This window comes from Bombus terrestris, chromosome 15, assembly GCF_910591885.1.
Source record: "Bombus terrestris chromosome 15, iyBomTerr1.2, whole genome shotgun sequence".
In the NCBI taxonomy this organism is placed as follows: domain Eukaryota; kingdom Metazoa; phylum Arthropoda; class Insecta; order Hymenoptera; family Apidae; genus Bombus; species Bombus terrestris.
In genome coordinates this window covers 956,415-972,920 of record NC_063283.1, presented here as the reverse complement: position 1 = coordinate 972,920, position 16,506 = coordinate 956,415, and the positions used below count along the sequence as shown (strand labels likewise).

Below are 16,506 nucleotides of genomic sequence, written 5' to 3'. Positions count from 1 at the left end.
AATATTAAAACAAAGCGAGTCTAATAACTAATACCTTTTTGAACTAATGTATCGGTTATTAATTTATTTTTATACTATATGTATCAGTATTAAAATTAATAATAACGATATTAATTATTAAAACTAATTGCATTAGATCTGTACTGATGCGATCAAATAAACGTAAGTTAACTGACTTGTGAATGTTCAACAGAGTCGTGGTTGGCAGCATGATGGAAAACAGAGTGACTTGAGAAACGAATAAGCGACGATAGCTAAACAAATTTGTGATATTCGTCTTATTACAATTTAATTTGTAAAAATATCTTCTTTGTAAGTATCTCTACGTACATGTACAGTTTACAAGATAAATAACAATTTTTACAGAGATTTTTGTAGAACAACGATACACGGACAATCTGCATGTAAGTACGATTATTCTTTATGAAAGTGGAGAAATCCTAAACGTTTAAAGAAAATGCTTCCATCCTAGTGGGGCTTGGATGCTGTGCGACGTCGCGTCGTTTTATTATCGATTCTCCTGTCTGGCGCTCGTACAAACCCTCTCTTCTGCTTCTCCCCCTCTTTCGCCACAACCCCTCGCCCTTTACTCTGCCTTTGTACGAGTACGCGCAGCCCCTTCCTGCTTTACGCGAGACACGGGAAGGGTACGTTCGCTCGAATGTGATATAAGTTTGTTCTCGGTTGAAAGAAATATCAATAACCCATTTTCATTAACTTCTTTTATGCACTAACAGTGAAACGTTCTATTATTTTAGTGCAAATTATAAAAAAATTATCAATGTTTAATTCTTGATAGTAAAAAACATCGTTTTATTACTTTTCTAAGAATGCAGGGAAACCTAAACTACGTCGGCCCGAATAAATAGTCGAAAATAAAGTAAAAATATAAGAATGGTAGTAGCAGGAATAGATTCCCATAAACTATGATTTTTTTAAAGCTACCGAGGAATTTGAGAAAAAAATAGCGCCTAGATAAATGGGAGGTCTAGAAGCAAGGTAGATCTGCTATTTTTACATTTATATTTAGAAAATCGTACCGCTCTTCTTATTATTATCTTATTGGGATTATATTCTGCACAACAATTCAGCATAACGATAAAATACATATAAACTTTTTCGTGCGTCTGAATGTCTGTCGAGAATCTAAAATTTTCGATAATTATGACGTTAAAGGTCATCCACTTTTTAAGTATGTTATATAAAATTATGCATACGTCTACTTCATGTTAAGGAACTCGGACAATCACAGATTCATTCGTGAATAATTCTGGTCATTCTCGAGATGTGACATCATCGATTATCATATGCAAAGTTAGTCCACCTCACATGTCATTTTAGAACTTCAACGATGAGAATTATACGTTAATGACCATACGCAAGCAAAGGACTTAAATTCATAAATTACTCGTGATGTGGGACAGACGAAGAATAATTGGCAATTTACTTCCAATAAAATGAATTGTTTACTGCTTACAAAGAAATATCTTCCTTATTAATCCAACGCTTTCGATAAAATGATAATCACAAAACATTTATTCAATGAATTGTATTACCGAAAAGAAAATAATAAAAACGAAAAAAAGTAAATATACTGTATAAAGCTTTAAAATTTTAGTCGAATGTGAGTTAAATCTATAATTCATTTCTTTATTATTTGTCAGCACACATTTACTGATAACACTTATCTTTATGTAACACTTATAAGAATTATGTACATAGAGAATAAAATATACTTAAAATAAATTTATCTACAAAGGAATGTAATATATAAACTTAATTTATATATAACCGAGGAAAGCTGACTCGTGTTATATTATGGGCTGATAATTAAGCTATAATATCAATGAATCGAAAGGCGACTTTAAAACAATCGTGGCGCCTGTTCTCCTTGGCGATCGAAAGATAAACAAACCTATTTCTTCCATCACGGTCCATTCGGTGCACATCAAACGAGTATTTATTCTTAACTGGTTTATCAATATCGCGCGACAAAACCGATTGCGTTGCGTGATACAATTATAAAGCTGACGTAATCACCGGTATGTCTGAATCGAGGCGTTATTGGTATGCGGTTGTTGCACAGGACAAGTAAAAACGACATGTCAGGTGCACGGGTGTGGGTACGTATGTATCTTTGAATTCGCGGTCCCCATTGGTTACGGGTTTAATCGTTTCGAGGACATGTTTACAGCTCGCGATGTAGCCTTTAACGGAAAGCGGAACAAATCGGTGAAGGGGCGCCTGTCCGAATGCGGCTTCAACGCGATAAATTGATACCAAACACGCCGTCCACACTTTCGTTTAAGGAAATCCGTGTCCACTTGCATCGTCTGGCTTATGTAGATTGAGTGCGTTGCACTTTTAGACATGAGATCAACGCGGAGACAAGTGTTACGAGATGTTCGCGCGAACGCAACATCCTGTGACCAAAAACGCGATACGTGCTACGCTCGATTCATTGTGACGGGTGTCATCGAACTCGGTCTTGCACAATAATTTGTCAATAATATCGGTGAATTGGCAAGTAACGAGTTAGAGTAGGAAATATACAAATTTCTATCGCTTTCCCTTATTGCCAAATTCTAAGGAAATTTTACTTTTTAGGTTGCATTACCAATTTGGTGGGAGATTGTAGAAAAAGCGCAGAATGCTAATGTTACAAACAAACCCCACCAAGTCAAACGAAATGCTGCTGTCTATTCATGTTACCATATAACGATGTTAATTGACGTGTTGCAAACCTGATACTTGTTAATCCGATACGAGTTTTCGCTAGAAGTCGATAAGGATATACGTATGGTTCCAGAAGAAAAATGTTTTAAACAATGTCCAAAATTTTTTTAAAAATTCCTTTCTTGACTTAAATACATAGCTGAGATAGAATTTTAAAGAAGTATCGATCATTGATCGATTTTACAGATAAACTACCTAAGAATTTAACGAATCGAGAAAAGATGTGATCAAGGCCATAGTGCAGCGTGCTGCGAGAGACACATAGGTATCGCAAATTATTACATAACGGTGAGTTGGCGTAACCACTGTTTCTAAGAATAGATGTGATTCTAATGTTGAATTTAAATTTCGCAAAATTATCTAAACTTGTATATATTGTATATATTTTTGAATTTAATTCAAAGCTTTTCAAAGGTAATTACGATAATCGTGTAGCGACGATGCCAATGAAACTTCACCGTGTTTCGTATACCACGCGACTCTTCGATAAATATCCAAACGAATTATTGGGAATTATAGCGAATTTCCGGTACGCTTTAACGCTTGTTATCATCCAAGGAAAAGGTAACAAAGGGACAAATTTAATATTGCACTAAAATCATCAGAGCGTGGCTCATTAGAGTTCGCCTCGACATGCCTTTAGCTTATACGACCCTCCATAGGAAGGAAGCCCCTCCAAAGCTTTGGAAGTGGGTAGATAATCACGGATGCTGTGTAGGTGCGTCTTGAACGAGACGGGGTCGAGGGCTTCTCCCATTTTTCCGAGTATTCATCGTCGGTAGATTCAAAGAACTTTGCCGGTCAGTGAACTCTACTCTCAATGGATCGTCCATTGACTTTCAATAAATCTAAACGATAGGTCACGGAGAAATTGCTCTCGTTAATAAGTTAAACGCGGCTAATCACGTGCAAACACGATGAAATTACACGAAATTGCAGGTGGTTGCGTTTCACCGCGAAGAGTTTGGTCAATATTTCGTGCGGGACACTATGTACTATACACTATATACTATACAATATAGTAGTTAGTACGATATTTTCATCGGCAACTTGTACAGTTTCGTAACTCGATATACCTGTGCCTATATCTCGCCGAGATCAAGGGTAACAAACAACAAGAATACAATTGATATTTTATTGGCCTTTGTAAAGGTTTTCTTCTTTCTTATTTTCCAAAATGCTTTAAAGGTTGCAACCTATGGAAATCGAGGTTTCTGTATCAAAAATATCGCGCCGAGTATTCGGCGAATACAATGCTAGAACGGAATGTCTTTTTGACACATAAATTGTTATTAAAGACAAGCAAAAGGTTGATGTTACATTATTTTTTTTTATTATTTCTGGCTCTTTGATCAATAGACCATTAAGTTTCATAGTTTCGCGCGTGTATCTTTAAAAGGATAGGTTTCGGTCTGTATTTGCGTTGCGAAAAACTCTGTTTTTTTTTCCAAGAAAGAAATTTTTTGTATAATATTTATCGCAAACTTGATATTATTGTTTTTATATGAAATCAAAGCTTCTTGGAATGGATGAAATTTCAGTCGTTATTTAACGACTTGTTGGTCGAGATTAATGAAGTGTGAACTTTGTTGTTTTCTCACATAGTTAGCTCTACTTAAAGACTAAAGACTTAAAAGTTGTATATGCAAGAACGTATTGTTGTCGGATTACTGGGATGCATACGGATGGTATCATCTGATACGTGTTCTAGAGCATTTAAATCTAGAGGAAACCATTGTTGCGATATTGAAAATGCAAGAAATTGTCAATTATGCATTCCAGACATTGATGTTTATGAGAACAATTTGCTTAAGAATCGCAGATTTTATTCCATTTCATTACTGAAGCAAAGTTGTATTCTTCCTACATTTGTAATATATTTATGAAGCATGTTAATTAAGAAAAAAATGACTAAGATCGATACGAATAATATCCTTGCATAAACATTCGGCACTGGAGAGTACGATGCAAATCGTTCTAATGATTACGATGCACGGCAGGGCGTAAAGCGGGACATGGGTAACGAGAAGGACCTTGGCCCCCTACTCGTGTAACGATAAGCATTCGTGTAACGATAGGTACTCGCGTATTAGTCATGCGCGTAAAACTTAACAAACCATTCATTTTAGTCTGATCGTTTGTAGAGGTTTATTCGAGAAAATCTATATATCCGTATCTATTGTTCGTAAGAAACTGCGTGCCAACAACGCAAAAGAATTGTCTAAACGCTTGTAAACCTGTTAAGAAGTTCTTTTTTTTTTTTAGAAGTTTAATTCGCATCGAACGTGCTTTAAACATTTTTACTCCATACGTTCCGGCAATTTTTTTTTATATTATTGGATATTCGAAATGACTATGACAATAATGTATATTCGTGAAAAATAATCGGTCGATTGGAAGTATAACGGGTGTGTGAACATTGTGTACGCAGACATTGGAAGTAACAGTCGGGATAACCGTAGGGCTCTCTTCGTATTGCAAGTTCTCCGGAAGTGTGGAACAAATTGCGGATGTCAGTTCGACCAAAGTGTTACTCCATTTGAACACCAAGAGAGGGTCATTCGATTAAGGTTTCAAGCTGATCATCGAAGGTGAGCCCGGTTAATTCCACAATTATACACCCACGAAACATCGTTATTTCATTGACGTTCGGCAATTTCCTAATTGACACACGATATAGCCTTCCTCTGAGTGGATTTTTTCGCCCTGTTGATGGTGGTGATGCAACGATGCTTAAATTAGTAATTTGCAATAGTCACAGTCATGACAATTTCCCGAATTAACTTAGTGAGTTGAATGGCAACGTGACATTCGCGTGATGTACATTCATTTCAAGATCCATTAAGAGAACATCACGATGACAAACTTTTCATTTCTCATTACCAATTTTGTATGTAGATATTAATAATGTTTCGCGATGAGCGTTCCATTATTTTCTTCGATTTACCTCGATACGCGACTTTAAACTCTCGTTATACGATTTTTAAAACATTTGCATTCTGAAATAATGCGCTGAAAGATTTCCCCTTGTTGCCTGTTTCCTCTTAAAGCGACTTCGCATAGACTTCGCACAGGCTTTGCACAACGAACAACAATGGTAGACCACGATTATCTTGATTCGCGTAAATCGAGCACGAGATGTAGAATTAATTATGCATGGGCGCCTGACAACACGCTGCATTAAATTAATCAGCATCTAAAAGACTTCCCAGTCTTACGATTCAATATTATGTGCCGGGTTTTCTCATCGCTTTGAGTCTAATGCCCCCGGACACCGAGGCCACTGTACAGTCTTCAACAGTAAACATGTGCATGTTGGAGTGTCTCTTAATTCTGCGATTAGTATTACAGATATAGTTGGTAGATACAACGTTATGTGTAGATATAATCGAGAAAATCAACGATGCCTTTTACAGGATTTTTAGTAAAACGAAGCATCAAATTTTATTAAACCGAGAGAAAAGATAACCTACCCATCCTGATCCATGCTTTTATATTAATCACAGCCAAACATTTTGTTTTAATATTACAGACTTTATCGTAACAAGCGTTTATTATCTTTTAACCAATAGATATGTTATATTATCATTGCCTTTGGATTTATCTAAATCTTAGTTATTATCTTTGTTACGGAAGTTGCTTAGAATATTTTTTGCACTTGGATACGTTACAATAATTAACCGAGTATATTTTCGGCACTTTAATACGATCGATCAATCTGACGAATTATACCATAAACCAATAATAATCGTGTGTCATTCTATAACAAGAAGAATTCTCGAGTAAACATGTCCGCTGCAACCCATTTCCCTTTATCGTTCAAATCCCTTGAAACAATCCATAAACTCACACCCCTAACCAATGAAAAACAAACATCCCTTTTAACATAAAATAGATAAACCATATTCTCGAACGCTTTCCTTCCCGAATGAATCGAATCTTTTAACAATAGTAGTAGTAATAGTAATGAATATGTGTATGGTGAATCAGGTTAAAAATATTATGAAAGAGAATGTGATTTTCTGACAGTGTATATATTCAACAAGATGGCGAAACTGATGTTCCGCCAATGATCTTCATCGTGTTCCGGCGTTCGAGCTGGCTCATGAAAATAGCGTTACATAGAGAATCGCGCGCATAATGAACACCAACCTGTTCGCTGCATGACGTCGTCATTCTGCTGCAAGTTGCTGGCGGTGTTGTCGTTGTTCGAATTCACTTGTACATCCGTCATCTTCTCGGTCAACGATACTGAGGGTCGTTCTCTTTAGGGTTAGGCGAGAATTCTTGGTATTCGCAGTGGTCGACTTCCACGCACTGCTCGTCACGCCGTTGTACGCGCGTCGCGGCGGGAATCGCTCGAGAAACAACGGGAGGAGATGCGCGATTCAATGAGATACGATGAAAGTTGAGGAACGCGCGACACTTGCGACGCGTTTGAACTGACTGGCTCGACCGCCGGCCTTCCGGGATCACCCGAAGGCCCCACGCCTCACCATCGGAAATCGCCGAGCGTTTACGAACCTCTTGCCGTTCCTACGATTCTCAGGTGCTCCGTGTCGCGTAGCGAACAGACAGCGAATGCGATTCAAGTGTCGCGCTCTCACCCCTCCGCCAAATACACCGCTACCCCTTGTTTTTTCGCCACCGAAAACAATGTTTCTTATTCATGGCTCAATTCAGATAACAGTTGTTTATCGTATGGTTAAAAATGTACAGAAACCTGAAATCTACAGTTTCTCCGTTCCCTCAAATTTGTTTTTGTTCAAAATCAATGTTATATTTTAACTGAAAAAATGGTAGTAGAAATAAGTGACTAAAATTATCATAGATATTTTTAGATGATTATGAAAGTTATTATAAACATTTTCAAATAGGTAGGATGTAGCGCACGTGATAGGAATTGTTGGACTAAGCTTCATGAAATTTTCAGAATAAAATGAAATTATACCAGTACTAGATAAAATGACTTGCTGGCTGCCAATTTGATGATTCTTCAATAACAATCAAATGATAATCCGATAATTCAATGATATCATAGATCTATAATTTATATAAAAACATAGACGTTTCGGATTTGTACAAAACATGTTTTTATGATTTTATTTACATTATAATTATATCATCCGAACATGTGAAAATATAACGTAGATGTACAAATCGGCAAATACTTTTCAAACTTCCCTGGAAGACTGTCAACTGCGTGAAACTTTTGACACTCCCCGTTCTACGAAGGGCATAGTTTATTAAATTAATACGATAAGAAGTAAAATAACACCGATCTCTTCATTCGGTTTGTTTCAGCGTTAGTATGCATATATTAAGATATTATACATCGTTCTTATCATAAATACATATACCTTATACAACGTTACATTCGATCAAATCAAACAGACGTGATTGGTATTTCATGTCATCTTTCCCTTTGATGAATTTATTTTATATTAAAAGGTTTTATTTTGTCCTGTTGTTTCTTTTCATTTTTTACAAAAGATTCTAATGACGATAAGGTTGATTCGAATTGTATTTCGCCGTTCTGTGCAGAATTATGAGAAGCGTGGTGCGCCTAAACGCCAGGAGATTTTTTAACAGGGGATGAGTAAGACGATAGGTATGAAGAATGAACATGTTCCTCGTTGACGTGAAGTTCACCGATGGATGTATACCGCATAATGGTTGCCGCGTTGCCACTTCATTCGCTTTCTTTCTCGCACAATCTACGAAGGAACGCTAGAAACAAAACAATCGACATTAACATCTTATTCTAGAGAAAATACGGATCTAGTGTACCGCTATGTCAATCAAACTTGGTGCCGAATACACATATATGAGCCATTTAAAATATACAACAAGTATTAGAATAATTTCATGTGCAAAATCATGATGCCACAGAAAATGCTATATCGCATTTTGTAATTTTTGTGTCAATATATCCAAGCTCGAAATGTCCTGTGGGCACGTAAAATTTCCCGGATATATTGCGATGATTTATATATACACTTGTGAATCTCTCGTTGTTCATTAATATTAATAGAAAGCTCCTGTAACTTAAATAATAAATGAACGCCTTCATTGATAGAAGTAGCGTAGATAATTAATAACAGAGTTAATGTTGTCGAAACGAAACGGCATGATTGAAACAGTGCTTTCTTTTCATACACAGAAATCCGTGACACAAATAAATATCAAACGTCTAGATCGTTCTATGTATATCCAATTTACCTAAAATCTACATCTATCTGTGCATATCTAATGTTTTAGACACGTAATACACATCATAGTATAAAATAGTATGGCAAATTACAGTACGATAGTCAAATATAGTTTGAAATCGTCTTCTTGTAATCGACGAGAACTTGAGAAAACGATTGAGGTTGAGCATCGTTTTCTGAAATCCACGCCAATGACACTACCGAGTGTCTTGAGTCATGGATCTCGTGCATGAATACATCTTAAGCTTTTGTACGTGTTGCTGTCGAGAAGCGGGTTATCGATTTCAGCATCCCTGCCACGTAGATTCGTTGCGTCCTATAAAATGTGACATGTGCGTAGTCAAATAGGAGGCAGAAAATTGTGTTAATACATAGGTGAAAAGAGGCAAAGAAGAAACGAAAGAATAAGGAGGAAAGACAGAAAACTCATGGAGATGTATGTTACGTTACAGGGTGTACTTACGAAAGGCGAAATTTGTGATACTGACATCTGGTTTGTTTACAATAGCACCATCATCTTCTTCAAGAATGCTGTAGAACACAAAACACGTGGAAATGTTAAACGGTAGGGAAAACAAGAAATGGGGCCCGAACGATCGTTCGATTCTTCTGACTTCCTGGCCATTTTGGGCAGCTATATAAAAATACTCTACAGGACTAAGCTACTGAACACTGTACAATGGGAAAATACAAAGGGGACAATCTTTTTTTTTAATTTTCTACTGTAATATCAACGTCTACTGGTAGAACGAATCGTTAAACAAACGCATATTTTATTGTTCGCTGCTGCTCTTCTTTAATTTAGCGATGCTCTACATTAATGTAACTCACTGATGCAGCTCGTATAAAACACGCTTCTTTTCAAATTCTATTTCGCGAGATGCATATATCTCATTGTAATGAGTCGATACTTACGGTCATAGGGGATGAAACCTTCGTCATCTTCTGGGTCCATACAATCCTTCAGTACTTCCTCTACTTCCGCGTCGGTTAATTTCTCACCTAAAAGATTATACAAAATATGTGTATAGAATTTTGCAGAATAAAATTTTGCGATAAGAGATAAATCTGAAGTTACTCTCTTTGTGTTTGTTAAAGACGTTAAGCGATCGGAAAAGCGGTAGAATACTTTGAAACTTCTATTCGTGTTACTAACTTCCTTGATATCGTTAGAAATATACAGATTTTAAACTATTTGCATACGTCTACGAGTAATATTTTTCCCTAATCGACGATGATGAAATTTAGGATGATTGTAATACCGAGCGCAAGCAGTGTGTGTGAAAGTTCAGCAGCCATCATAGTTCCATTTTCCTGTTTATCGTATAGTTTCAAACATTCGAGAAAATCTTCGTAGCATCCCTGATCCTTGTCCTTTTTGCACTGGCTGTAGATCGGCAAGAATTCGTCCAGCTTCAGCAACTTCTCGCCCTTCTTTTTCGTTCCTCCAAGTTTCTCTATGCTGGCGTTTGTAGGATTCAGGTTGAGGGCCCGAAGTACGTCACCAAGATTGACGGCATCGAGAGTCATCGAGCCATCGGCATCGTAAATGGAAAAGGCAAATTCTGCCTCTGTTTGATAAAGAAAGTAAAAACAAAGAAAATCTTATTACGTATAGCTCGTGGTCGTTCTTCCGAGTATCCATTTTAAAATTTGTTTCGATGGATTACAGGACTTTTTGAAATTTAAAGAGTGATAGGTAGGTTTACTCGATAGGAGGTAGTTATTGGAAAAAAATATTTTGCTTCGTGATTAAAAAAATGTCAATGTCGATTTTAAATTAAGAACGTAGGTATATGCTAAGTGAAATCTGGGTTAATATCAGCTGAAGCGTGGCTGTTCGTGCGTACCTGGTTCAAAAATATTGTTCTATTTTGAGACTGAGCGGCTCCCACCCAGCGACCGATTCAAGAACCTACTGGTGGAAGTAGTAGTGGGTCAGATTACCCCCGCCGAGCCATATAAGAACACGGTACTAACTATTTTTGAAATGGCGCTTCCCGTTCGGGGTGATTACACCTCCGTTTTACCGGATACTAACGATTACGTAATATTTTTCACGCGGTACATCAAGTTACCGTCTTACTACTTACACTTAGAACCGTATTCCGAATGCCGTTTCCCTTGCGGCCATAAGTTCAACGCGTTTTAAATATAATATTATATTGTGGTGAGAAATCGATTATCGCGTAACTTGTTTAACGAGGAATATCGTGTTCTTCAATCTACGACAATATTTTATATTCTTGGAAAAACCGTGTCATAAACACATTTTTCTTCGATCTTTAAATTACCCTTCGCAGAGAATTTCCCTCACTTTTTCCTGCGTTTCCTCGCACATGAAATTACTCGCGGTATTCACTCGATAGTTCACCGTTAGTTTAAAATGTATCTTATAGTTGGTTGTTTGCTATTCCTTAAAATCCTGCCTATTATTTCTATTGCACAGGTAAGATCAAACACGTACACAAAAACCAAGTATTTTCCATATGTTTTACTCACTTTCGACGTCCTTTGCACTGAGGTCTGCCTGTAATGCAAAAAAGATATCATTAAATATTCACAAGTTATCACGCTACACTATTTATTATCGTTATTATTTATAAAAATTATATTAAAATACAAAACATTTTAAAGGGCAATCTATCGATATAAAATATATCGTAGCAAAGTTTCTCTTAAAGGAATCCTCAGTAACGACATAACTAAATTATTAAATAATTAAAAACATATATCCTTTAAAAGTGTCAAAAGAAATATTAAGAATACTATGAAAAAGTGGAAACTAAATTAAATTAAATTAAACGATGGATTTATGGATAAAATTTTCGTCGTATATCGAAACTTTGAAGAGAAAATCAAGAGCTTACCATTGTAATGTGTCTGGTACTGCTAGATGTTAGTCGAACTGAGCGTGAACCAGAAGTGGTATCGGGTGTTACCAAATTTATTTATTTTATTTCTGTAGATGGCGCAGTGATCACGCGAATTACAAGGAGAACCAGCTCGGAAAGCTCGGTTCGGACGAAGAGGGTATTGGCAACGCTGCGGTCCAAAAACAGTTCGAGAGACAACGCGGTTTAGAAGCTGTGCTTCCTTGTTACGATAAATGGTTTTCGGTGATACCGTTCGTATGTCATGGCTGCCAGATCTGCAACGCATAGTACATGCGACAAACGAAAATACACACTGGACGGCCTTCGATCTCGTACACCCATCGCGCCCTTAATATCACCGATCTTCGCCTTTTACGTCAAGCAAACGTTCGATAAATCAAAGATACACGAAATTACCAAAAAAGTTAGTGTATTGTATAAAATTTTTAAGATACATCTTTTCCTCCACGGTGTTCCTAGGAACGCGTGGAATTTATTTCACGTCTCGTATAACTTCGTAAGAGCTCGGCGTACGTAGACTGTACCGGACGCGTGGCCAGCTGATGGCTAAACTAGGGAGTTATTTTTATCAACTCGACGCGAACAACCAGCGCATTTCTCTCTTAAAAACTAGGTTTACAAGTGGATATTTAGATGTTGTACATCCGATCGTTCCATAACTCCGTCGAGGAAAGAATTTGAACGTCGAGTCGACGTTTGACTCATTTCTTCCGACGGCCAAAAATGGTTCGCAATAATTTCCGCGTTCTACTTAAAATACCCTTTCTCTTCTGCTCTTCCAATTGTGTTTCATTGTGAGTCATTTTCTTCGTTTTACTGGACGTTTTATCTTCCAACGAACGACCTTCCTCTTGATCAGATAGGGCCGAGGACGCAATTTCCTCGATTGTTACGTCCTCCAACGAGGCATTCTTCGTGAAAGGCGTTGAAGATCCGACGAACGAGGATGTAATTTCTTCGTACGCAAAATCACATACGTTGCTCCTAACGTCGTTCTCGGGTACAAAATCGATGCTATTCTGATCAGGATCATCGATATTTTCGATACTTCTTATAAACTGTTCTTCCCTTTCCTCCCAAACCTCGATCTTTTCTTTGCTAACATTTTCCGATACATCTTCTTTCCTTTGCTCGGATTCTTCCATTTTCGTTTCAAGTTCCTCGATCATTTGGTAAAGTAAATTGATAGATACTCTAGTCGCTTCGTTCGAGTTTTCAAGTTCCTTCTCCAGACGAGTGCACGTTGGATTTGTTGTGGTTTCGATAACAGCATCGTGCACTATTTGATGCACATCACCCTGACCCTGAGTCGTGTGCATTTCCACAAAATTGGTCGGCTCTACTGCGTGTGAAATATTTTCGATGTTGCGTACAACGTGTTTTACCTGTTTAATGAATTGAGCATTAGAAAGAACCACTTAGAGAATAATTATTTTCTTATCGCCAACCCCAAAATTATTTGCACTTTTCACAACGCTATTTTTATTTACCTGTTTTTCTAATTTGGATATGTGGTAGGGCACGGAAGTAGAATCTCCGATTTGCAGATTACGTAAACCAAGCACCATCTTCTCTATTAATTCTGTGGTTTCCGGTTCGTTGCGATCTATGCTCAAACGATCTTGTATTTGTAGCATTGTTCGTGTGATCTGCGATTGATTGTCAGCAGATTCTTGTTGATGATCCAGCATTTGTAATTTTTCTGACAACATTATTGTTCAATAATTTCAATTTGTGAAAATTAATTCTTCTAATAACTAAAATAATGAGCTACAAGTTAAGCACGTTTATTCTAGCACAAAAAGGAAAGCAATTACTGAAACGTAATAAGTAACATTTCGCATATCGTATCTGTATAGTGGATAAAATAAGATTCAATCAAATACTGCCTGTATAAGATGATAACTGCTTACGATCATTTGTATCAACCACGTCAAAGGCTTCCAACATTATCTTGTCGATTAAACTTCTTGCAAAGGCTTCGACCATAATTTGAGGCATTATCAACTCGACAGAGAACTGAAATCGTAGCTGTCGGAAATGATCGTCAGATTTTCTATACGCATGGCAAATATGTATGCACTTGAATTTTGCTAGGTGCGGTGTACGTTTATTTTTATTTTTAAAATTCACTCTCTATTTGTTTAAAGTTTATTCGGTAAATTGATTAATAATAAGTTCAAACATGAATCAAGTACGAAATCTGTACAGGGTTACCGACACCCTAAAGTGAACTTATGAAATGTTTGCACGTGTTCCGGAAAATGTCAGAAGACGTTGAACGTTTATTTTCAGTTTAGCATCAAACAAGCAAGGTGTTGCCCGCTTAATTTATAGAATGATCCTTTTTTTAATTAAGTATTTCATTAAATTAAATGTATAAGTCAATATTAATAATCTATCAATAGACTTGATCTTTAAAATTTTTAAACGCTGTTTGTATTACAATAGAATTGCCGATGTAACCTCAACTTCGAACTGAATCGGATTAAAGTACTAAAAAATAAATAAACACTCGCTTATCAAACGTTTTAAAGGAAAATTCATACATATTACTTGAATCTTTGTCAAGTTCGTCATAAAATGGATTGCATTATTAACTATAACGTAAAAGGGATATACCAATCTTTTACGAGTCAAAATAGCGATAACACCACAACCCGCTAGTATCGAAAAACGAACGTGTCCATAAAAGATGGATCAAAATAAGTACATAGAAGTACGAATCTTCGAACCTGTTGCGGAAACTCCAACTTTCGACGCTGCTCACAAATATTCCATAAAAACCCTGAGCACAATTCACGAATGCAACAGTTTAAAGGTTACCCATTCGTACAGTCAAAATAATAATTCGTACGTGCAAAGGAACATTCCATATTCCACGAACTTGAAGTCAAACATCAGAAGCTTTCCATCTTCCAAACAAAGGGTAGATTCGTTTAGAAACGCGGACAGACCATTCGATATCGATTTGCTCTTAAGATATTACGCGTGTAATTCCGATATGGAGAAATCGATAAACAAAGTTTTTGGCAAAATGAATGATCACGTTTGCAAAGACATAGATCATGTTGGCCCGTTAATCGAATTGGGTGCTATCTACAAAATTTGCAACTCGTTGGAAGAATCGTCTCCTAAAAATTCTTTATCACCCATGTCTCGATTTCGCGATATCATAGTCAAGCTACAATCTTTGATACGCCGATGTAGCAACGAGACGTTGGGAGAAATTCTGTCGAACGATCCGTCGATGAAAATCTGCGAACATTGCGGAGTGATAAGCTGCACTACACCACCAAATATTTCTGTCGAATCGCGGACATCACCACCTAACACCTCCTACTTTTTAAGTACGCAAATGTTTTCAGACGTAACCAGCAGCGGTGACGATGACCCGAGATCCTATCGACAAATAAGGAGAATTGATCCCAAAAAAGAACAAAGGACGAAACGCGTTGAAAAATACCGCAGTATGCAAAGGAATGAAAATCGTTCGACTTGCAAAGAGCAAGTAGATAATGGAAAAATTTATGGCTCGAGGGAGGTGAGTCTAACTGTGAAACGAGAAAGTAATTTCCACATAAATGCTCCTCAACGCATCGAAACTATGGTAGCTGAACGCGAACACGATGACACGATTCAAGAAACACGTTCTGCTCGTAACGCGATAAACACTAGAATATTAGAAACGAGTAAAACAGAGTTACACGATCGCGTTAAAAGTTCGCAAATAGAAAAGTCATCGGCTATCAAAAAAGTCGTTAAGGCAACGACTAAGAATCGACTACAAGCAGAAATTAACTCTAACTTCGAGGAAAAAGATAAAATTAAAAACGATATCACTGCCAATTTTACAAATAATTCTTTGTACGGTAGATATTTCAATCCCGTAGACTATAAAGAAAAGTCCATACCGAGAAATAAACCGGACGATTGGCAAACGTCGGACAAAGATCAGCTAAATTTTAACGAGTGTGATGAGAAGGTTTTAAGAGACATTCTGTATGAACATCCGAAATCCCGTATTGATGATTCGGTGTCGCAAAATTATACATCTTTAAATAGCAGACAAAGCACAGAGAGTAAACAGAACCAACCAAACAACGTCATGAACGACATAACTTCGTCTGCTAATGAAGTGACGTACTTGGCACGAGAGTGCCCCGAATCAATAGAGAGAAGGAAGAAAGAATTGGTTTCGCAATTAGATGAGAGAACGTACGTACGTTCTAAACAACCTATCAATAGACGCAGTTTCGTTTTACACAATGCACGGAATTACAATCCGTGTTTAAATTCAGAATTTTTAATACTCGACAAATTGATGGCATCGAATATGATCGAAGGAAATAGCGAGAAAAGCCCAACAATCTCCTGCATCGATTCTCAAAAGCATTTAAAACATCCCAAACGCGTCGATCCTATTAGAAATATGAAACAGTTTAGAAGTCTAACGTGTTTAATAGAGGATGATTCGTTAGAAAATTGTATTACAGCATCTCGTACGTTGGTACAGGCTAACGAAAGTAATACTACAGTTGTTAGTTCCTCGTCTGCTGAGAACATGATACGCGAATGGGTAAAAGATCCCCAAAGTACTAATTGTATTCAAGATGAAACGTATAAGAACTCGGATACTTCGAAACCTTCTACGATTGTGT

At 37.0% G+C, this 16,506-nt stretch overlaps 3 protein-coding genes across 5 annotated transcripts in view; all 3 read right to left on the bottom strand.

Moving 5' to 3' along the window:
- The window catches only part of LOC100643713 (microtubule-associated protein 4), a 34,062-nt gene extending 26,837 nt beyond the window's left edge, over window positions 1-7,225 (bottom strand). Inside the window, exon 1 of the mRNA XM_048412783.1 lies at window positions 6,889-7,225. Coding sequence (XP_048268740.1) covers window positions 6,889-6,912 — 24 coding nt within the window. The 5' untranslated portion in view covers window positions 6,913-7,225. The remainder of the gene's footprint in view (window positions 1-6,888) is intronic.
- A 580-nt stretch (window positions 7,226-7,805) lies between these two features.
- On the bottom strand, window positions 7,806-11,951 carry LOC100645892 (myosin light chain alkali). Of its 3 annotated transcripts, XM_012316656.3 has the most exons (6): window positions 11,819-11,951; window positions 11,451-11,478; window positions 10,211-10,519; window positions 9,864-9,950; window positions 9,412-9,479; window positions 7,806-8,466 (listed from the first exon to the last, which is right to left on the bottom strand). In XM_012316656.3, exons 1-5 carry the CDS (start codon window positions 11,819-11,821, stop codon window positions 9,448-9,450), a joined length of 459 nt encoding a protein of 152 aa, XP_012172046.1. In that variant the 5' UTR covers window positions 11,822-11,951; the 3' UTR covers window positions 7,806-8,466; window positions 9,412-9,447. The 3 variants fall into 3 exon arrangements, with proteins under 3 accessions (XP_012172046.1, XP_012172045.1, XP_012172047.1); XM_012316655.3 differs by lacking the exon at window positions 9,412-9,479; XM_012316657.3 differs by lacking the exons at window positions 9,412-9,479; window positions 11,451-11,478; window positions 11,819-11,951 and adding an exon at window positions 10,799-10,942.
- A 147-nt stretch (window positions 11,952-12,098) lies between these two features.
- LOC100644344 lies at window positions 12,099-15,419 on the bottom strand. The gene is made up of 3 exons (XM_003400956.4): window positions 13,759-15,419; window positions 13,336-13,547; window positions 12,099-13,230 (listed from the first exon to the last, which is right to left on the bottom strand). Exons 1-3 carry the CDS (start codon window positions 13,844-13,846, stop codon window positions 12,547-12,549), a joined length of 984 nt encoding a protein of 327 aa, XP_003401004.2. The 5' UTR covers window positions 13,847-15,419; the 3' UTR covers window positions 12,099-12,546.
- Window positions 15,420-16,506: the final 1,087 nt, after the last annotated feature.